The sequence below is a fragment of the Scyliorhinus torazame genome, chromosome 14, assembly GCF_047496885.1.
Source record: "Scyliorhinus torazame isolate Kashiwa2021f chromosome 14, sScyTor2.1, whole genome shotgun sequence".
Lineage (NCBI taxonomy): Eukaryota > Metazoa > Chordata > Chondrichthyes > Carcharhiniformes > Scyliorhinidae > Scyliorhinus > Scyliorhinus torazame.
In genome coordinates this window covers 124,646,615-124,670,754 of record NC_092720.1, presented here as the reverse complement: position 1 = coordinate 124,670,754, position 24,140 = coordinate 124,646,615, and the positions used below count along the sequence as shown (strand labels likewise).

The following is a 24,140-nucleotide window of genomic DNA, read 5'->3' as shown; positions in this document are numbered from 1 at the left end:
GCTGATTGAAATAGGAACAGTTGTGTGTGGTGATTGGAATAAGAACAGGTGTGTATATTGATTGGAATAGGATCAGGTGTGTGTACTGATTGGAATAGGAACAGGAGTGTGCACTAATTGGAATAGGAACAGGTGTGTATATTGATTGGAATAGGATCAGGTGTGTGTACTGATTGGAATAGGAACAGGTGTGTGCACCGATTGGAATAGGAACAGTTGTGCACACTGATTGGAATAAGAACAGGTGTGTGTAGTGATTGGAATAGGAGCATGTGTGTGTACTGATTGGAATAGGAACAGGTGCGTGCACTGATTGGAATAGGAACAGGTGTGTGTGCTGATTGGAATAAGAACAGGTGTGTGTGCTGATTGGAATAGGAACAGGTGTGTGCACTGATTGGAATAGGAACAGGTGTGTGCACTGATTGGAATAAGAACAGGTGTGTGTAGTGATTGGAATAGGAGCATGTGTGTGTACTGATTGGAATAGGAACAGCTGCGTGCACTGATTGGTATACGAACAGGTGTGTGTGCTGATTGGAATAAGAACAGGTGAGTGTGCTGATTGGAATAGGAACAGGTGTGTGCACGGATTGGAATAGGAACAGGTGTGTGCACTGATTGGAATAGGATCAGGTGTGTGCACTGATTGGAATAGGGACAGGTGTGTGCACTGATTGGAATAGGAACAGGTGTGTGCACTGATTGGAGTAGTAACAGGTGTGTGCACTGATTGGAATTGGAACAGGTGTGTGCACTGATTGGAGTGGGAACAGGTGTGTGTACTGATTGGAATAGGAACAGCTGTGTATATTGATTGGAATAGGATCAGGTGTGTGTACTGATTGGAATAGGAACAGGTGTGTGCACTGATTGGAATAGGAACAGGTGTGTGTAGGGATTAGAATAGGAACATGTGTGTGTACTGATTGGAATAGGAACAGGTGCGTGCACTGATTGGAATAGGAACAGGTGTGTGTGCTGATTGGAATAAGAACAGGTGTGTGTGGTGATTGGAATAGGAACAGGAGTGTGTACTGATTGGAATAGGAACAGGTGTGTGCACTGATTGGAATATGAGCAGGTGTGTGCACTGATTGGAATAGGAACAGGTGTGTGTACTGATTGGAATAGGAACAGGTGTGTGCACTGATTGGAATAGGAACAGGTGTGTGTGCTGATTGGAATAGGAACAGGTGTGTGCACTGATTGGAATGGGAACAGGTGTGCGCACTGATTGGAATAGGAACAGGTGTGTGTATTGATTGGAATAGGAACAGGTGTGTGCACTGATTGGAATAGGAACAGGTGTACGGACTGATTGGAATGAGAACAGGTGTGTGAGCTGATTGGAATAGGAACAGGTGCGTGTACTGTTGGGAAGAGGAACAGATGGTGTGTATTGATTGATATAGGAACAGGTGTGTGCACTGATTGGGAGAGGAACAGGAACAGATGTGTGTTGATTGGAATAGGAACAGTTGTGTGTGTACTGTTTGGAATTGGAACAGGTGCATGCACTGATTGGAATAGCAACAGGTGTGTGTGCTGATTAGAATAAGAACAGGTGTGTATGCTGATTGGAATAGGAACAGATTTGTGTGCTGATTGGAATAGGGTCAGGTGCGTGCACTGATTGGAAGAGGAACAGATGTGTGCGGTGATTGGAATAGGAACAGGTGTGTGCACTGATTGGAATAGGAACAGGTGTGTGTGCAGATTGGAATAAGAACAGGAGGTGTGTGTGCTGATTGGAATAGCAACAGGTGTGTGTGCTGATTAGAATAAGAACAGGTGTGTATGCTGATTGGAATAGGAACAGATTTGTGTGCTGATTGGAATAGGGTCAGGTGCGTGCACTGATTGGAAGAGGAACAGATGTGTGCGGTGATTGGAATAGGAACAGGTGTGTGCACTGATTGGAATAGGAACAGGTGTGTGTGCAGATTGGAATAAGAACAGGAGGTGTGTGTGCTGATTGGAATAGGAACAGGTGTGTGTGGTGATTGGAATAGGAACAGGTGTGTATATTGATTGGAATTGGATCAGGTGTGTGTACTGATTGGAGTAGGAACAGGTGTGTGCACTGATTGGAATAGGAACAGTTGTGCACACTGATTGGAATAAGAACAGGTGTGTGTGGTGATTGGAATAGGAGCATGTGTGTGTACTGATTGGAATAGGAACAGGTGCGTGCACTGATTGGAATAGGAACTGGTGTGTGTGCTGATTGGAATAAGAACAGGTGTGTGTGCTGATTGGAATAGGAACAGGTGTGTGCACTGATTGGAATAGGAACAGGTGTGTGCACTGATTGGAATTGGATCAGGTGTGTGTACTGATTGGAATAGGGACAGGCGTGTGCACTGATTGGAATAGGAACAGGTGTGTGCAGTGATTGGAGTAGGAATAGGTGTGTGCACTGATTGGAATAGGAACAGGTGTGTGCACTGATTGGAGTAGGAACAGGTGTGTGTACTGATTGGAATAGGAACAGGTGTGTATATTGATTGGAATAGGATCAGGTGTGTGAACTGATTGGAATAGGAACAGGTGTGTGCACTGATTGGAATAGGAACAGGTGTGCGCACTGATTGGAATAAGAACAGGTGTGTGTAGTGATTGGAATAGGAACATGTGTGTGTACTGATTGGAATAGGAACAGGTGCGTGCACTGATTGGAATAGGAACAGGTGTGTGAGCTGATTGGAATAAGAACAGATGTGTGTGGTGATTGGAATAGGAACAGGTGTGTGTACTGATTGGAATAGGAACAGGTGTGTGCACTGATTGGAATAGGAACAGGTGTGTGCACTGATTGGAATAGGAACAGGTGTGTGTACTGATTGGAATAGGAACAGGTGTGTGCACTGATTGGAATAGGAACAGGTGTGCGCACTGATTGAAATAGGAACAGGTGTGTGTACTGATTGGAATAGGAACAGGTGTGTGCACTGATTGGAATAGGAACAGGTGTGCGCACTGATTGGAATGAGAACAGGTGTGTGTGCTGATTGGAATAGGAAAAGGTGTCTGTACTGATTGGAATAGGAACAGGTGTGTGCACTGATTGGAATAGGAACAGGTATGTGCACTGATTGGAGTAGGAACAGGTGTGTGTACTGATTGGAATAGGAACAGGTGTGTATATTGATTGGAATAGGATCAGGTGTGTGTGCTGATTGGAATGAGAACAGGTGTGGGTGCTGATTGGAATAGGAACAGGTGTGTGTGGTGATTGGAATAGGAACATGCGTGTGTACTGATTGGAATAGGAACATTTGTGTGCACTGATTGGAATAGGAACAGGTGTGTGTGCTGATTGGAATGAGAACAGGTGTGTGTGCTGATTGGATTAGGAAGAGGTGTGTGTGGTGATTGCAAGAGGAACAGGTGTGTATATTGATTGGAATAGGATCAGGTGTGTGTACTGATTGGAATAGGAACATGTGTGTGTACTGATTGGAATAGGAACAGGTGCGTGCACTGATTGGAATAGGAACAGGTGTGTGTGCTGATTGGAATAAGAACAGGTGTGTGTGCTGATTGGAATAGGAACAGGTGTGTGTGGTGATTGGAATAGGAACAGGTGTGTATGGTGATTGGAATAGGGACAGGTGTGTGCACTGATTGGAATAGGAACAGGTGTGTGTATTGATTGGAATAGGATCAGGTGCGTGCACTGATTGGAATAGGAACAGGTGTGTGTGCTGATTGGAATAAGAACAGGTGTGTGTGCTGATTGAAATAGGAACAGTTGTGTGTGGTGATTGGAATAAGAACAGGTGTGTATATTGATTGGAATAGGATCAGGTGTGTGTACTGATTGGAATAGGAACAGGAGTGTGCACTAATTGGAATAGGAACAGGAGTGTATATTGATTGGAATAGGATCAGGTGTGTGTACTGATTGGAATAGGAACAGGTGTGTGCACCGATTGGAATAGGAACAGTTGTGCACACTGATTGGAATAAGAACAGGTGTGTGTAGTGATTGGAATAGGAGCATGTGTGTGTACTGATTGGAATAGGAACAGGTGCGTGCACTGATTGGAATAGGAACAGGTGTGTGTGCTGATTGGAATAAGAACAGGTGTGTGTGCTGATTGGAATAGGAACAGGTGTGTGCACTGATTGGAATAGGAACAGGTGTGTGCACTGATTGGAATAAGAACAGGTGTGTGTAGTGATTGGAATAGGAGCATGTGTGTGTACTGATTGGAATAGGAACAGGTGCGTGCACTGATTGGAATAGGAACAGGTGTGTGTGCTGATTGGAATAGGAACAGGTGTGTGCACGGATTGGAATAGGAACAGGTGTGTGCACTGATTGGAATAGGATCAGGTGTGTGTACTGATTGGAATAGGGACAGGTGTGTGCACTGATTGGAATAGGAACAGGTGTGTGCACTGATTGGAGTAGTAACAGGTGTGTGCACTGATTGGAATAGGAACAGGTGTGTGCAGTGATTGGAGTGGGAACAGGTGTGTGAACTGATTGGAATAGGAACAGCTGTGTATATTGATTGGAATAGGATCAGGTGTGTGTACTGATTGGAATAGGAACAGGTGTGTGCACTGATTGGAATAGGAACAGGTGTGTGTAGGGATTAGAATAGGAACATGTGTGTGTACTGATTGGAATAGGAACAGGTGCGTGCACTGATTGGAATAGGAACAGGTGTGTGTGCTGATTGGAATAAGAACAGGTGTGTGTGGTGACTGGAATAGGAACAGGTGTGTGTACTGATTGGAATAGGAACAGGTGTGTGCACTGATTGGAATATGAGCAGGTGTGTGCACTGATTGGAATAGGAACAGGTGTGTGTACTGATTGGAATAGGAACAGGTGTGTGCACTGATTGGAATAGGAACAGGTGTGCGCACTGATTGGAATAGGAACAAGTGTGTGTACTGATTGGAATAGGAACAGGTGTGTGCACTGATTGGAATAGGAACAGGTGTGTGTACCGATTGGAATAGGAACAGGTGTGTGCACTGATTGGAAGAGGAACAGGTGTGTGTGGTGATTGGAATAGGAACAGGTGTGTATATTGATTGGAATAGGATCAGGTGTGTGTACTGATCGGAATAGGACCAGGTGTGTGCACTGATTGGAATAGGAACAGGTGTGTGTATTGATTGGAATTTGGAACAGGTGTTTGCACTGATTGGAATAGGAACAGGTGTGCGCACTGATTGGAATAAGAACAGGTGTGTGTGGTGATTGGAATAGGAACATGTGTGTGTACTGATTGTAATAGGAACAGGTGCGTGCACTGATTGGAATAGGAACAGGTGTGTTTGCTGATTGGAATGAGAACAGGTGTGTGTGCTGATTGGAATACGAACAGGTGTGTGTGGTGATTGGAATAGGAACAGGTGTGTATATTGATTGGAATAGGATCAGGTGTGTGTACTGATTGGAATAGGAACAGGTGTGTGCACTGATTGGAATAGGAACAGGTGTGTGTACTGATTGGAATAGGAACAGGTGTGTGCACTGATTGGAATAGGAACAGGTGTGCGCACTGATTGTAATAAGAACAGGTGTGTGTGGTGATTGGAATAGGAACATGTGTTTGTACTGATTGGAATAGGCACAGGTGCGTGCGCTGATTGGAATAGGAACAGGTGTGTATGCTGATTGGAATAAGAACAGGTGTGTGTTCTGATTGGAATAGGAACAGGTGTGAGTGGTGATTGGAATAGGAACAGGTGTGTGTGGTGATTGGAATAGGAACAGGTGTGTGCACTGATTGGAATAGGAACAGGTGTGTGTATTGATTGGAATAGGATCAGGTGCGTGCACTGATTGGAATAGGAACAGGTGTGTGTGCTGATTGGAAGAAGAACAGGTGTGTGTGCTGATTGGAATAGGAACAGGGGTGTGTGGTGATTGCAATAGGAACAGGTGAGTATATTGATTGGAATAGGATCAGGTGTGTGTACTGATTGGAATAGGAACAGGTGTGTGCACTGATTGGAATAGGAACAGGTGTGTATATTGATTGGAATAGGATCAGGTGTGTGTACTGATTGGAATAGGAACAGGTGTGTGCACTTATTGGATTAGGAACAGGTGTGCACACTGATTGAAATAAGAACAGGTGTGTGTAATGATTGAAATAGGAGCCTGTGTGTGTACTGATTGGAATAGGAACAGGTGCGTGCACTGATTGGAATAGGAACAGGTGTGCACACTGATTGGAATAAGAACAGGTGTGTGCACTGATTGGAATAGGAGCATGTGTGTGTACTGATTGGAATAGGAACAGGTGCGTGCACTGATTGGAATAGGCACATGTGTGTATGCTGATTGGAATAAGAACTGGTGTGTGTGCTGATTGGAATAGGAACAGGTGTGTGTGGTGATTGGAATAGGATCAGGTGTGTGTACTGATTGGAATAGGGACAGGTGTGTGCACTGATTGGAATAGGAACAGGTGTGTGCAGTGATTGGAGTAGGAATAGGTGTGTGCACTGATTGGAATAGGAACAGGTGTGTGCTCTGATTGGAGTAGGAACAGGTGTGTGTACTGATTGGAATAGGAACAGGTGTGTATATTGATTGGAATAGGATCAGGTGTATGTACTGATTGGAATAGGAACAGGTGTGCGCACTGATTGGAATAAGAACAGGTGTGTGTAGTGATTGGAATAGGAACATGTGTGTGTACTGATTGGAATAGGAACAGGTGCGTGCACTGATTAGAATAGGAACAGGTGTGTGTGCTGATTGGAATAAGAACAGGTGTGTGTGGTGATTGGAATAGGAACAGGTGTGTGAACTGATTGGAATAGGAACAGGTGTGCGCACTGATTGGAATAGGAACAGGTGCGTGCACTGATTGGAATAGGAACAGGAGTGTGCACTGATTGGAGTAGGAACAGGTGTGCGCACTGATTGGAATGAGAACAGGTGTGTGTGCTGATTGGAATGGGAACAGGTGTGTGTACTGATTGGAATAGGAACAGATGTGTGCACTGATTGGAATAGGAACAGGTATGTGCACTGATTGGAGTAGGAACAGGTGTGTGTACTGATTGGAATAGGAACAGGTGTGTATATTGATTGGAATAGGATCAGGTGTGTGTACTGATTGGACTAGGAACAGGTGTGTGCACTGATTGGAATAGGAACAGGTGTGCGCACTGATTGGAATAAGAACATGTGTGTGTAGTGATTGGAATAGGAACATGTGTGTGAACTGATTGGAATAGGAACAGGTGCATGCACTGATTGGAATAGGAACAGATGTGTGTGCTGATTGGAATAAGAACAGGTGTGTGTGGTGATTGGAATAGGAACAGGTGTGTGTACTGATTGGAATAGGAACAGGAGTGTGCACTGATTGGAATAGGAACAGGTGTGTGCACTGATTGGAATAGGAACAGGTGTGTGTACTCATTGGAATAGGAACAGGTGTGTGCACTGATTGGAATAGGAACAGGTGTGCGCACTGATTGGAATAGGAACAGGTGTGTGTACTGATTGGAATAGGAACAGGTGTGTGCACTGATTGGAATAGGAACAGGTGTGCGCACTGATTGGAGTAAGAACAGGTGTGTGTGGTGATTGGAATAGGAACAGGTGTGTGTGGTGATTGGAATAGGAACAGGTGTGCGCACTGATTGGAATAAGAACAGGTGTGTGTGCTGATTGGAATAGGAACAGGTGTGTGTGGTGATTGGAATAGGAACAGGTGTGTATATTGATTGGAATAGGATCAGGTGTGTGTACTGATTGGAATAGGAACAGGTGTGTGCACTGATTGGAATAGGAACAAGTGTGCACACTGATTGGATAAAGAACAGGTGTGTGTAGTGATTGAAATAGGAGCATGTGTGTGTACTGATTGGAATAGGAACAGGTGCGTGCACTGATTGGAATAGGAACAGGTGTGCACACTGATTGGAATAAGAACAGGTGTGTGTAGTGATTGGAATAGGAGCATGTGTGTGTACTGATTGGAATAGGAACAGGTGCGTGCACTGATTGGAATAGGAACAGGTTTGTGTGCTGATTGGAATAAGAACAGGTGAGTGTGCTGATTGGAATAGGAACAGGTGTGTGCACGGATTGGAATAGGAACAGGTGTGTGCACTGATTGGAATAGGATCAGGTGTGTGTACTGATTGGAATAGGGACAGGTGTGTGCACTGATTGGAATAGGAACAGGTGTGTGCACTGATTGGAGTAGTAACAGGTGTGTGCACTGACTGGAATAGGAACAGGTGTGTGCACTGATTGGAGTGGGAACAGGTGTGTGTACTGATTGGAATAGGAACAGCTGTGTATATTGATTGGAATAGGATCAGGTGTGTGTACTGATTGGAATAGGAACAGGTGTGTGCACTGATTGGAATAGGAACAGGTGTGCGCACTGATTGGAATAAGAACAGGTGTGTGTAGGGATTAGAATAGGAACATGTGTGTGTACTGTTTGGAATAGGAACAGGTGCGTGCACTGATTGGAATAGGAACAGGTGTGTGTGCTGATTGGAATAAGAACAGGTGTGTGTGGTGATTGGAATAGGAACAGGTGTGTGTCCTTATTGGAATAGGAACAGGTGTGTGCACTGATTGGAATATGAGCAGGTGTGTGCACTGATTGGAATAGGAACAGGTGTGTGTACTGATTGGAATAGGAACAGGTGTGTGCACTGATTGGAATAGGAACAGGTGTGCGCACTGATTGGAATAGGAACAAGTGTGTGTACTGATTGGAATAGGAACAGGTGTGTGCACTGATTGGAATAGGAACAGGTGTGTGTACCGATTGGAATAGGAACAGGTGTGTGCACTGATTGGAAGAGGAACAGGTGTGTGTGGTGATTGGAATAGGAACAGGTGTGTATATTGATTGGAATAGGATCAGGTGTGTGTACTGATCGGAATAGGACCAGGTGTGTGCACTGATTGGAATAGGAACAGGTGTGTGTATTGATTGGAATTTGGAACAGGTGTTTGCACTGATTGGAATAGGAACAGGTGTGCGCACTGATTGGAATAAGAACAGGTGTGTGTGGTGATTGGAATAGGAACATGTGTGTGTACTGATTGTAATAGGAACAGGTGCGTGCACTGATTGGAATAGGAACAGGTGTGTTTGCTGATTGGAATGAGAACAGGTGTGTGTGCTGATTGGAATACGAACAGGTGTGTGTGGTGATTGGAATAGGAACAGGTGTGTATATTGATTGGAATAGGATCAGGTGTGTGTACTGATTGGAATAGGAACAGGTGTGTGCACTGATTGGAATAGGAACAGGTGTGCGCACTGATTGTAATAAGAACAGGTGTGCGCACTGATTGTAATAAGAACAGGTGTGTGTGGTGATTGGAATAGGAACATGTGTTTGTACTGATTGGAATAGGCACAGGTGCGTGCGCTGATTGGAATAGAAACAGGTGTGTATGCTGATTGGAATAAGAACAGGTGTGTGTTCTGATTGGAATAGGAACAGGTGTGAGTGGTGATTGGAATAGGAACAGGTGTGTGTGGTGATTGGAATAGGAACAGATGTGTGCACTGATTGGAATAGGAACAGGTGTGTGTATTGATTGGAATAGGAACAGGTGTGTGCACTGATTGGAATAGGAACAGGTGTGCGCACTGATTGTAATAAGAACAGGTGTGTGTGGTGATTGGAATAGGAACATGTGTTTGTACTGATTGGAATAGGCACAGGTGCGTGCGCTGATTGGAATAGGAACAGGTGTGTATGCTGATTGGAATAAGAACAGGTGTGTGTGCTGATTGGAATAAGAACAGGTGTGTGTGCTGATTGGAATAGGAACAGGTGTGTGTGGTGATTGGAATAGGAACAGGTGAGTATATTGATTGGAATAGGATCAGGTGTGTGTACTGATTGGAATAGGAACAGGTGTGTGCACTGATTGGAATAGGAACAGGTGTGTATATTGATTGGAATAGGATCAGGTGTGTGTACTGATTGGAATAGGAACAGGTGTGTGCACTGATTGGAATAGGAACAGGTGTGCACACTGATTGAAATAAGAACAGGTGTGTGTAATGATTGAAATAGGAGCATGTGTGTGTACTGATTGGAATAGGAACAGGTGCGTGCACTGATTGGAATAGGAACAGGTGTGCACACTGATTGGAATAAGAACAGGTGTGTGTAGTGATTGGAATAGGAGCATGTGTGTGTACTGATTGGAACAGGAACAGGTGCGTGCACTGATTGGAATAGGAACATGTGTGTGTGCTGATTGGAATAAGAACTGGTGTGTGTGCTGATTGGAATAGGAACAGGTGTGTGTGGTGATTGGAATAGGAACAGGTCTGTGCACTGATAGGAATAGGAACAGGTGTGTGTATTGATTGGAATAGGATCACGTGTGTGCACTGATTGGATAAGGAACAGGTGTGGGCACTCATTTGGAAGAGGAACAGGTGTGTGTGGTGATTGGAATAGGAACAGGTGTGTGCACTGATTGGAATAGGAACATGTGTGTGCACTCATTTGGAAGAGGAACAGGTGTGTGTGGTGATTGGAATAGGAACAGGTGTGTGCACTGATTGGAATAGGAAAATGCACTCATTGGAATAGGATCAGGTGTGTGTACTGATTGGAATAGGAACAGGTGTGTGTACCGATTGGAATAGGAACAGGTGTGTGTGCTGAGTGGAATAGGAACAGGTGTGTGCACTCATTTGGAAGTGGAACAGGTGTGTGTGGTGATTGGAATAGGAACAGGTGTGTGCACTGATTGGAATAGGAAAATGCACTCATTGCAATAGGATCAGGTGTGTGCACTGATTGGAATAGGAACAGGTGTGTGTACCGATTGGAATAGGAACAGGTGCGTGTGCTGATTGGAATAGGAACAGGTGTGTGTAGTAATTGGATGTTCTGACTGACCAAAGGGGTTTAAATCTCTTGGAAAGGGAATGTTGAATAGTTACTTAGACCTCCAATCGGAGTAGCTTCCACTTACAATTATATAGGCTGCAATTTGTGATTTTCTCCTGTGCAATTAGCAGTCCCATTGGAATATTCCAGCCTGTCCGTTTCAATGCTGTGTAGCAAGCCTTCTTGCCTTTCAAGGTGTCCCAGGTCAAAGTTGGATCCTTCACCACGGCGACTATATACACAACTGAAATATGCACAACAGCAGTCAGAAATATTTACGTGATAGTCAGTTTATGTTGTGAAACAGAACAGAAAGTAATGGGACTGAGAGACTTAGATTGGAAGGTCCACTTGTGACGTCAGGGGGCACCTTGTCACATAACTCATGCTGGATATGTGGAATCTCTCTCCCAGACAGTTGAGTCTCATGGTCTATTGAAAGTTTCAAAACAAAACTGACAGAATTTTGTTCGGCAACTTGAAGACATCATCTGAGAAAATACCCTGGAGAAATATAAAGCTGACTGCTGATTTGCTTTTCAGTGATGTTACACGAGAGACAGCTCAGACACAGGGAGGAGATACGTTCCAGACAAAGTGAAGATATACAGTCCAGACACAGTGAGGAGATACGGTCCTGACACAGTGAGGAGATCTGGTCCAGACACAGTGAGGAGATAGGGTCCAGACACAGTGAGGAGATAGGGTCCAGACACAGTCAGGAGATACCGTCCAGACACAGTGAGGAGATAGGGTCCAGACACAGTGAGGAGATACAGTCCAGACACAGTGAGGAGAGAAAGACCAGACACAGTCAGGAGATAGAGTCCAGACACAGTGAGGAGATACAGTCCAGACACAGTGAGGAGATAGGGTCCAGACACTGTGAGGAGATACAGTCCAGACACAGTGAGGAGATAGAGTCCAGACACAGTGAGGAGATACAGTCCAGACACAGTGATGAGATACTGTCCAGACACAGTGAGGAGATAGAATCCAGGCACAGTGAGGTGATAGAGTCCAGACACAGTGAGGATATAGAGTCCAGACACAGTGAGGAGATACAGTCCAGGCACAGTGAAGATATACAGTCCAGACACAGTGAGGAGATACCATCCAGACACAGCGAGGAGATAGAATCCAAACACAGTGAGGAGATACAGTCCAGACACTATGAGGAGATAGAGTCCAGACACGGTGAGGAGATACAGTCCAGGCACAGTGAAGATATACAGTCCAGACACAGTGAGGAGATACCGTCCAGACACAGCGAGGAGATAGAGTCCAGACACAGTGAGGAGATAGAGTCCAGACACAGTGAGGAAATACCATCCAGACACAGTGAGGAAATACCGTCCAGACACAGTGAGGAGATAGAATCCAGGCACAGTGAGGAGATACTGTCCAGACACTATGAGGAGATTGAGTCCAGACACAGTGAGGAGATACAGTCCAGACACAGTGAGGAGATATAGTCCAGACACAGTGAGGAGATGGAATCCAGACACAGTGAGGAGACACTGTCCAGACACTATGAGGAGATTGAGTCCAGACACAGCGAGGAGATAGGGTCCAGACACAGTGAGGAGATAGAGTCCAGACACAGTGAGGAGATGGAATCCAGACACAGTGAGGAGATACAGTCCAGACACAGTGAGGAAATAGGGTCCAGACACAGTGAGGAGATACAGTCCAGACACAGTGAGGAGATACAGTCCAGACACAGTGAGGAGATAGGGTGCAGACACAGTGAGGAGATACAGTTCAGACACAGTGAGGAGATACAGTCCAGACACAGTGAGGAGATATAGTCCAGACACAGTGAGGAGATACAGTTCAGACACAGTGAGGAGATACAGTCCAGACACAGTGAGGAGATAGTGTCCAGACACAGTGAGGAGATATAGTCCAGACACAGTGAGGAGATACAGTCCAGACACATTGAGGAGATACAGTCCAGACACAGTGAGGAGATACAGTCCAGACACAGTGAGGAGATACAGTCCAGACACAGTGAGGAGATACAGTCCAGACACAGTGAGGAGATAGAGTCCAGACACAATGAGGAGATACAGTCCCGACACAGTGAGGAGATACAGTCCAGACACAGTGAGGAGATATAGTCCAGACACAGTGAGGAGATACAGTTCAGACACAGTGAGGAGATAGAGTCCAGACACAGTGAGGAGATAGAGTCCAGACACAGTGAGGAGATAGAGTCCAGACACAGTGAGGAGATACAGTCCAGACACAGTGAGGAGATAGAGTCCAGACACAGTGAGGAGATACAGTCCAGGCACAGTGAGGAGATACAGTCCAGACACATTGAGGAGATACAGTCCAGACACAGTGAGGAGATAGAGTCCAGACGCAGTGAGGAGATAGAGTCCAGACACAGTGAGGAGATACAGTCCAGACACAGTGAGGAGATACAGTCCAGACACAGTGAGGAGATACAGTCCAGACACAGTGAGGAGATACAGTCCAGACACAGTGAGGAGATGGAATCCAGACACAGTGAGGAGATACAGTCCAGACACAGTGAGGAGATAGGGTCCAGACACTGTGAGGAGATACAGTCCAGACACAGTGAGGAGATAGAGTCCAGACACAGTGAGGAGATACAGTCCAGACACAGTGAGGAGATACAGTCCAGACACAGTGAGGAGATAGGGTCCAGACACAGTGAGGAGATAGAGTCCAGACACAGTGAGGAGATACAGTCCAGACACAGTGAGGAGATACAGTCCAGACACAGTGAGGAGATACAGTCCAGACACAGTGAGGAGATACAGTCCAGTCACAGTGAGGAGATACAGCCCAGACACAGTGAGGAGATACCGTCAAGACACAGTGAGGAGATACGGTCCAGGCACAGTGAGGAGATACAGTCCAGACACAGTGAGGAGATAGTGTCCAGACACAGTGAGGAGATAGAGTCCAGACACAGTGAGGAAATACCGTCAAGACACAGTGAGGAGATACAGTCCAGACACTATGAGGATATAGGGTCCAGACACAGTGAGGAGATAGGGTCCAGACACAGCGAGGAGATAGGGTCCAGGCACAGTGAGGAGATAGAGTCCAGACACAGTGAGGAGATACAGTCCAGACACAGTGAGGAGATAGAGTCCAGACACAGTGAGGAGATAGAGACCAGACACAGTGAGGAGATAGAGTCCAGACACAGTGAGGAGATAGAGTCCAGACACAGTGAGGAGATAGAGTCCAGACACAGTGAAGAGATAGAGTCCAGACACAGTGAGGAGATACAGTCCAGACACAGCGAGGAGATAGGGTCCAGACACAGTGAGGAGATAGAGTCCAGACACAGTCAGGTGATAGAATCCAGACACAGTGAGGAGATAGAGTCCAGACACAGTGAGGAGATAGAGTCCAGACACAGTGAGGAGATGGAATCCAGACACAGTGAGGAAATACCGTCAAGACACAGTGAGGAGATAGAGTCCAGACACAGTGAGGAGATACAGTCCAGACACAGTGAGGAGATACAGTCCAGACACAGTGAGGAGATAAGGTCCAGACACAGTGAGGAGATAGGGTCCAGACACAGTGAGGAGATACGGTCTAGACACAGTGAGGAGATCTGGTCCAGACACAGTGAGGAGATACAGTCCAGACACAGTGAGGAGATACAGTCCAGACACAGTGAGGAGATAGAGTCCAGACACAGTGAGGAGATACCGTCCAGACACAGCGAGGAGATAGAATCCAGACACAGTGAGGAGATACAGTCCAGACACTATGAGTAGATAGAGTCCAGACACAGTGAGGAGATAGAGTCCAGACACAGTGAGGAAATCTGGTCCAGACACAGTGAGGAGATAGAGTCCAGACACAGTGAGGAGATAGGGTCCAGACACAGTGAGGAGATACTGTCGAGACACAGTGAGGAGATACAGTCCAGACACAGTGAGGCGATACAGTCCAGACACAGTGAGGAGATAGATTCCAGACACAGTGAGGAGATACGGTCCACACACAGCGAGGAGCTCTGGTCCAGACACAGTGAGGAGATAGAGTCCAGACACAGTGAGGAGATATGGTCCAGACACAGTGAGGAGATACGGTCTAGACACAGTGAGGAGATCTGGTCCAGACACAGTGAGGAGATAGAGTCCAGACACAGTGAGGAGATAGGGTCCAGACACCGTGAGGAGATACAGTCCAGGCACAGTGAAGATATACAGTCCAGACACAGTGAGGAGATACCGTCCAGACACAGCGAGGAGATAGAATCCAGACACAGTGAGGAGATACAGTCCAGACACTATGAGGAGATAGAGTCCAGACACAGTGAGGAGATAGAGTCCAGACACAGTGAGGAAATACCGTCCAGACACAGTGAGGAAATACCATCCAGACACAGTGAGGAGATAGAATCCAGGCACAGTGAGGAGATACTGTCCAGACACTATGAGGAGATACGGTCCAGACACAGTGAGGAGATACGGTCCAGACACAGTGAGGAGATAAAGTCCAGACACAGTGAGGAGATACCGTCCAGACACTATGAGGAGATAGAGTCCAGACACAGTGAGGAGATACGGTCCAGACACAGTGAGAAGATAGAGTCCAGACACAGTGAGGAGATACGTTCCAGACACAGTGAGGAGATACGGTCCAGACACAGTGAGGAGATACAGTCCAGACACAGTGAGTAGATAAAGTCCAGACACAGTGAGGAGATACAGTCCAGACACTATGAGGAGATACAGTCCAGACACAGTGAGGAGAGAGAGTCCAGACACAGTGAGGAGATACAGTCCAGACACTATGAGGAGATACAGTCCAGACACAGTGAGGAGATACAGTCCAGACACAGTGAGGAGATACAGTCCAGACACAGTGAGGAGATACCGTCCAGACAGAGTGAGGAGATACAGTCCAGACACAGTGAGGAGATACAGCCCAGACACAGTGAGGAGATACAGTCCAGACACAGTGAGGACATACCGTCCAGACAGAGTGAGGAGATACAGTCCAGACACAGTGAGGAGATACAGTCCAGACACAGTGAGGAGATAGAGTCCAGACACAGTGAGGAAATACCGTCAAGACACAGTGAGGAGATAGATTCCAGACACAGTGAGGAGATAGAGTCCAGACACGGTGAGGTGATACAGTCCAGACAATGCGGAGACACAGTGAGGAGATAGCTTCCAGACACACTGAGAGATACAATGCTGTCCTAGGAGATAGTGTTCAGCTGACATAATTGCATCAAGTTTCAGCACTTAATGCAATTTTATTAAATATTTCTTACAAAGAGTCCAGACACAGTGAGGAGATAGAGTCCAGACACAGTGAGGAAATCTGGTCCAGACACAGTGAGGAGATAGAGTCCAGACACAGTGAGGAGATAGGGTCCAGACACAGTGAGGAGATACTGTCGAGACACAGTGAGGAGATACAGTCCAGACACAGTGAGGCGATACAGTCCAGACACAGTGAGGAGATAGATTCCAGACACAGTGAGGAGATACGGTCCACACACAGCGAGGAGCTCTGGTCCAGACACAGTGAGGAGATAGAGTCCAGACACAGTGAGGAGATATGGTCCAGACACAGTGAGGAGATACGGTCTAGACACAGTGAGGAGATCTGGTCCAGACACAGTGAGGAGATAGAGTCCAGACACAGTGAGGAGATAGGGTCCAGACACCGTGAGGAGATACAGTCCAGGCACAGTGAAGATATACAGTCCAGACACAGTGAGGAGATACCGTCCAGACACAGCGAGGAGATAGAATCCAGACACAGTGAGGAGATACAGTCCAGACACTATGAGGAGATAGAGTCCAGACACAGTGAGGAGATAGAGTCCAGACACAGTGAGGAAATACCGTCCAGACACAGTGAGGAAATACCATCCAGACACAGTGAGGAGATAGAATCCAGGCACAGTGAGGAGATACTGTCCAGACACTATGAGGAGATACGGTCCAGACACAGTGAGGAGATACGGTCCAGACACAGTGAGGAGATAAAGTCCAGACACAGTGAGGAGATACCGTCCAGACACTATGAGGAGATAGAGTCCAGACACAGTGAGGAGATACGGTCCAGACACAGTGAGAAGATAGAGTCCAGACACAGTGAGGAGATACAGTCCAGACACAGTGAGGAGATACGTTCCAGACACAGTGAGGAGATCTGGTCCAGACACAGTGAGGAGATACAGTCCAGACACAGTGAGGAGATACAGTCCAGACACAGTGAGGAGATAGAGTCCAGACACAGTGAGGAGATACCGTCCAGACACAGCGAGGAGATAGAATCCAGACACAGTGAGGAGATACAGTCCAGACACTATGAGTAGATAGAGTCCAGACACAGTGAGGAGATAGAGTCCAGACACAGTGAGGAAATCTGGTCCAGACACAGTGAGGAGATAGAGTCCAGACACAGTGAGGAGATAGGGTCCAGACACAGTGAGGAGATACTGTCGAGACACAGTGAGGAGATACAGTCCAGACACAGTGAGGCGATACAGTCCAGACACAGTGAGGAGATAGATTCCAGACACAGTGAGGAGATACGGTCCACACACAGCGAGGAGCTCTGGTCCAGACACAGTGAGGAGATAGAGTCCAGACACAGTGAGGAGATATGGTCCAGACACAGTGAGGAGATACGGTCTAGACACAGTGAGGAGATCTGGTCCAGACACAGTGAGGAGATAGAGTCCAGACACAGTGAGGAGATAGGGTCCAGACACCGTGAGGAGATACAGTCCAGGCACAGTGAAGATATACAGTCCAGACACAGTGAGGAGATACCGTCCAGACACAGCGAGGAGATAGAATCCAGACACAGTGAGGAGATACAGTCCAGACACTATGAGGAGATAGAGTCCAGACACAGTGAGGAGATAGAGTCCAGACACAGTGAGGAAATACCGTCCAGACACAGTGAGGAAATACCATCCAGACACAGTGAGGAGATAGAATCCAGGCACAGTGAGGAGATACTGTCCAGACACTATGAGGAGATACGGTCCAGACACAGTGAGGAGATACGGTCCAGACACAGTGAGGAGATAAAGTCCAGACACAGTGAGGAGATACCGTCCAGACACTATGAGGAGATAGAGTCCAGACACAGTGAGGAGATACGGTCCAGACACAGTGAGAAGATAGAGTCCAGACACAGTGAGGAGATACGTTCCAGACACAGTGAGGAGATACGGTCCAGACACAGTGAGGAGATACAGTCCAGACACAGTGAGTAGATAAAGTCCAGACACAGTGAGGAGATACAGTCCAGACACTATGAGGAGATACAGTCCAGACACAGTGAGGAGAGAGAGTCCAGACACAGTGAGGAGATACAGTCCAGACACTATGAGGAGATACAGTCCAGACACAGTGAGGAGATACAGTCCAGACACAGTGAGGAGATACAGTCCAGACACAGTGAGGAGATACCGTCCAGACAGAGTGAGGAGATACAGTCCAGACACAGTGAGGAGATACAGCCCAGACACAGTGAGGAGATACAGTCCAGACACAGTGAGGACATACCGTCCAGACAGAGTGAGGAGATACAGTCCAGACACAGTGAGGAGATACAGTCCAGACACAGTGAGGAGATAGAGTCCAGACACAGTGAGGAAATACCGTCAAGACACAGTGAGGAGATAGATTCCAGACACAGTGAGGAGATAGAGTCCAGACACGGTGAGGTGATACAGTCCAGACAATGCGGAGACACAGTGAGGAGATAGCTTCCAGACACACTGAGAGATACAATGCTGTCCTAGGAGATAGTGTTCAGCTGACATAATTGCATCAAGTTTCAGCACTTAATGCAATTTTATTAAATATTTCTTACAAAGAGTCCAGACACAGTGAGGAGATAGAGTCCAGACACAGTGAGGAAATCTGGTCCAGACACAGTGAGGAGATAGAGTCCAGACACAGTGAGGAGATAGGGTCCAGACACAGTGAGGAGATAGAGTCCAGACACAGTGAGGAAATCTGGTCCAGACACAGTGAGGAGATACGGTCCAGACACAGTGAGGAGATACGGTCCAGACACAGTGAGGAGATAAAGTCCAGACACAGTGAGGAGATACCGTCCAGACACTATGAGGAGATAGAGTCCAGACACAGTGAGGAGATACGGTCCAGACACAGTGAGAAGATAGAGTCCAGACACAGTGAGGCGATACAGTCCAGACACAGTGAGGAGATAGATTCCAGACACAGTGAGGAGATACGGTCCACACACAGCGAGGAGCTCTGGTCCAGACACAGTGAGGAGATAGAGTCCAGACACAGTGAGGAGATATGGTCCAGACACAGTGAGGAGATACGGTCTAGACACAGTGAGGAGATCTGGTCCAGACACAGTGAGGAGATAGAGTCCAGACACAGTGAGGAGATAGGGTCCAGACACCGTGAGGAGATACAGTCCAGGCACAGTGAAGATATACAGTCCAGACACAGTGAGGAGATACCGTCCAGACACAGCGAGGAGATAGAATCCAGACACAGTGAGGAGATACAGTCCAGACACTATGAGGAGATAGAGTCCAGACACAGTGAGGAGATAGAGTCCAGACACAGTGAGGAAATACCGTCCAGACACAGTGAGGAAATACCATCCAGACACAGTGAGGAGATAGAATCCAGGCACAGTGAGGAGATACTGTCCAGACACTATGAGGAGATACGGTCCAGACACAGTGAGGAGATACGGTCCAGACACAGTGAGGAGATAAAGTCCAGACACAGTGAGGAGATACCGTCCAGACACTATGAGGAGATAGAGTCCAGACACAGTGAGGAGATACGGTCCAGACACAGTGAGAAGATAGAGTCCAGACACAGTGAGGAGATACAGTCCAGACACAGTGAGGAGATACGTTCCAGACACAGTGAGGAGATCTGGTCCAGACACAGTGAGGAGATACAGTCCAGACACAGTGAGGAGATACAGTCCAGACACAGTGAGGAGATAGAGTCCAGACACAGTGAGGAGATACCGTCCAGACACAGCGAGGAGATAGAATCCAGACACAGTGAGGAGATACAGTCCAGACACTATGAGTAGATAGAGTCCAGACACAGTGAGGAGATAGAGTCCAGACACAGTGAGGAAATCTGGTCCAGACACAGTGAGGAGATAGAGTCCAGACACAGTGAGGAGATAGGGTCCAGACACAGTGAGGAGATACTGTCGAGACACAGTGAGGAGATACAGTCCAGACACAGTGAGGCGATACAGTCCAGACACAGTGAGGAGATAGATTCCAGACACAGTGAGGAGATACGGTCCACACACAGCGAGGAGCTCTGGTCCAGACACAGTGAGGAGATAGAGTCCAGACACAGTGAGGAGATATGGTCCAGACACAGTGAGGAGATACGGTCTAGACACAGTGAGGAGATCTGGTCCAGACACAGTGAGGAGATAGAGTCCAGACACAGTGAGGAGATAGGGTCCAGACACCGTGAGGAGATACAGTCCAGGCACAGTGAAGATATACAGTCCAGACACAGTGAGGAGATACCGTCCAGACACAGCGAGGAGATAGAATCCAGACACAGTGAGGAGATACAGTCCAGACACTATGAGGAGATAGAGTCCAGACACAGTGAGGAGATAGAGTCCAGACACAGTGAGGAAATACCGTCCAGACACAGTGAGGAAATACCATCCAGACACAGTGAGGAGATAGAATCCAGGCACAGTGAGGAGATACTGTCCAGACACTATGAGGAGATACGGTCCAGACACAGTGAGGAGATACGGTCCAGACACAGTGAGGAGATAAAGTCCAGACACAGTGAGGAGATACCGTCCAGACACTATGAGGAGATAGAGTCCAGACACAGTGAGGAGATACGGTCCAGACACAGTGAGAAGATAGAGTCCAGACACAGTGAGGAGATACGTTCCAGACACAGTGAGGAGATACGGTCCAGACACAGTGAGGAGATACAGTCCAGACACAGTGAGTAGATAAAGTCCAGACACAGTGAGGAGATACAGTCCAGACACTATGAGGAGATACAGTCCAGACACAGTGAGGAGAGAGAGTCCAGACACAGTGAGGAGATACAGTCCAGACACTATGAGGAGATACAGTCCAGACACAGTGAGGAGATACAGTCCAGACACAGTGAGGAGATACAGTCCAGACACAGTGAGGAGATACCGTCCAGACAGAGTGAGGAGATACAGTCCAGACACAGTGAGGAGATACAGCCCAGACACAGTGAGGAGATACAGTCCAGACACAGTGAGGACATACCGTCCAGACAGAGTGAGGAGATACAGTCCAGACACAGTGAGGAGATACAGTCCAGACACAGTGAGGAGATAGAGTCCAGACACAGTGAGGAAATACCGTCAAGACACAGTGAGGAGATAGATTCCAGACACAGTGAGGAGATAGAGTCCAGACACGGTGAGGTGATACAGTCCAGACAATGCGGAGACACAGTGAGGAGATAGCTTCCAGACACACTGAGAGATACAATGCTGTCCTAGGAGATAGTGTTCAGCTGACATAATTGCATCAAGTTTCAGCACTTAATGCAATTTTATTAAATATTTCTTACAAAGAGTCCAGACACAGTGAGGAGATAGAGTCCAGACACAGTGAGGAAATCTGGTCCAGACACAGTGAGGAGATAGAGTCCAGACACAGTGAGGAGATAGGGTCCAGACACAGTGAGGAGATACTGTCGAGACACAGTGAGGAGATACAGTCCAGACACAGTGAGGCGATACAGTCCAGACACAGTGAGGAGATAGATTCCAGACACAGTGAGGAGATACGGTCCACACACAGCGAGGAGCTCTGGTCCAGACACAGTGAGGAGATAGAGTCCAGACACAGTGAGGAGATATGGTCCAGACACAGTGAGGAGATACGGTCTAGACACAGTGAGGAGATCTGGTCCAGACACAGTGAGGAGATAGAGTCCAGACACAGTGAGGAGATAGGGTCCAGACACCGTGAGGAGATACAGTCCAGGCACAGTGAAGATATACAGTCCAGACACAGTGAGGAGATACCGTCCAGACACAGCGAGGAGATAGAATCCAGACACAGTGAGGAGATACAGTCCAGACACTATGAGGAGATAGAGTCCAGACACAGTGAGGAGATAGAGTCCAGACACAGTGAGGAAATACCGTCCAGACACAGTGAGGAAATACCATCCAGACACAGTGAGGAGATAGAATCCAGGCACAGTGAGGAGATACTGTCCAGACACTATGAGGAGATACGGTCCAGACACAGTGAGGAGATACGGTCCAGACACAGTGAGGAGATAAAGTCCAGACACAGTGAGGAGATACCGTCCAGACACTATGAGGAGATAGAGTCCAGACACAGTGAGGAGATACGGTCCAGACACAGTGAGAAGATAGAGTCCAGACACAGTGAGGAGATACAGTCCAGACACAGTGAGGAGATACGTTCCAGACACAGTGAGGAGATACGGTCCAGACACAGTGAGGAGATACAGTCCAGACACAGTGAGTAGATAAAGTCCAGACACAGTGAGGAGATACAGTCCAGACACTATGAGGAGATACAGTCCAGACACAGTGAGGAGAGAGAGTCCAGACACAGTGAGGAGATACAGTCCAGACACTATGAGGAGATACAGTCCAGACACAGTGAGGAGATACAGTCCAGACACAGTGAGGAGATACAGTCCAGACACAGTGAGGAGATACCGTCCAGACAGAGTGAGGAGATACAGTCCAGACACAGTGAGGAGATACAGCCCAGACACAGTGAGGAGATACAGTCCAGACACAGTGAGGAGATACCGTCCAGACAGAGTGAGGAGATACAGTCCAGACACAGTGAGGAGATACAGTCCAGACACAGTGAGGAGATAGAGTCCAGACACAGTGAGGAAATACCGTCAAGACACAGTGAGGAGATAGATTCCAGACACAGTGAGGAGATAGAGTCCAGACACGGTGAGGTGATACAGTCCAGACAATGCGGAGACACAGTGAGGAGATAGCTTCCAGACACACTGAGAGATACAATGCTGTCCTAGGAGATAGTGTTCAGCTGACATAATTGCATCAAGTTTCAGCACTTAATGCAATTTTATTAAATATTTCTTACAAAATTATAAACTCTAAAACTCACATGGCTCTGTATGTGTTGCTGGGTCTCTGCAGGGTTCAAATTCTCTGTGGACATCAATAAATATAAACAGGATTAACACTTCCTCAAAATTTGGTTCATTCAGGCCCAGGTAGTCAGCAGGGATTGCACATGTTACAGCCTGAAATGACCCCGCTGTATAAGTCTTAAAGACAAAAGTAGTTGTTACCGCCATTATGGCGCACATGGGTATGAATCACAGTCACAAGGCTGTGTGAATAAAACCTCAGTTACAGTCGCTGCTCCTTGATCAAATACAAATAGGAGTCCTTCTGTCTGTGTGACCCAATGTGGGGCTTCTTCCCGTGGATACCTTGGGCGGGATTCACTGTTCCCCGAAGCCAATTTTGTAATCGGGGATGGGACGGAGAATCCCTTCTGCTGGCGAAATCGGGAATGGCGCCTGTTTGACACAGGTTTTGTATCCTCCGCCCCCTCTGAAACAGCATCATCGCGCTGTGCAATGTGCGTTGTGTGCCGCACGCCATTGGTACGGCGTCAGCACGTCACCTGAAGGCCTTCCCCCGATGCCCAGCGTCCGATGGGCCGAGTTCCCGACTGCGTGGTTGATGTGTGGTTTCAGCAATCGGGAACCCGACGTGGCGGCTACGGACTGTGCCCAGCGCCGCCAAAGTTGGGTGCTTCTGGCCGGCGAGGGGGAGGTTTCCGCGAGGGTTATGGAGACTGGTGGGGGAGGGGTGGGGGGGGGGGGAGGCGGGGGGGCGGGGGGGGGGCAGGGGGGCACTATCTGGCAGGTCGTGCCCGTGCATGGCCAACGCCATGTTTTACGGCACGGGAGTGTTGCAGGATCGGTGAGGGGCCGCCGCTGATGTTTTTGATGTAAAACGCCGCAGATCCTCCGCACATAGTCTCAAAGACGGCGAATCCAGCCCATGAGCATCATCCATGGCTACTGCACTTCTCCCAAGTAACACATTCACTGCGCTCTCTCTCAAATAGGGGAGAGGAGAACAGGCAGTCTTCTTGCAAATGGCGCAAAGGCAGATGGTAGAGCAGGTGGCAATGGTTAACTGCATAACTTGTCCTTTGAACGTAATTCTGCCTTCAGAGTAGCACTAGG

The 24,140-nt window shown here is 47.5% G+C and overlaps 1 protein-coding gene across 1 annotated transcript in view; it reads right to left on the bottom strand.

Moving 5' to 3' along the window:
- LOC140389058 (serotransferrin-A-like) overlaps positions 1-23,234 on the bottom strand; it is a 65,298-nt gene extending 42,064 nt beyond the window's left edge. Inside the window, exons 1-2 of the mRNA XM_072473220.1 lie at positions 23,042-23,234; positions 10,970-11,128 (exon numbers count right to left, since the gene is read on the bottom strand). Coding sequence (XP_072329321.1) covers positions 10,970-11,128; positions 23,042-23,234 — 352 coding nt within the window. The remainder of the gene's footprint in view (positions 1-10,969; positions 11,129-23,041) is intronic.
- Positions 23,235-24,140: the final 906 nt, after the last annotated feature.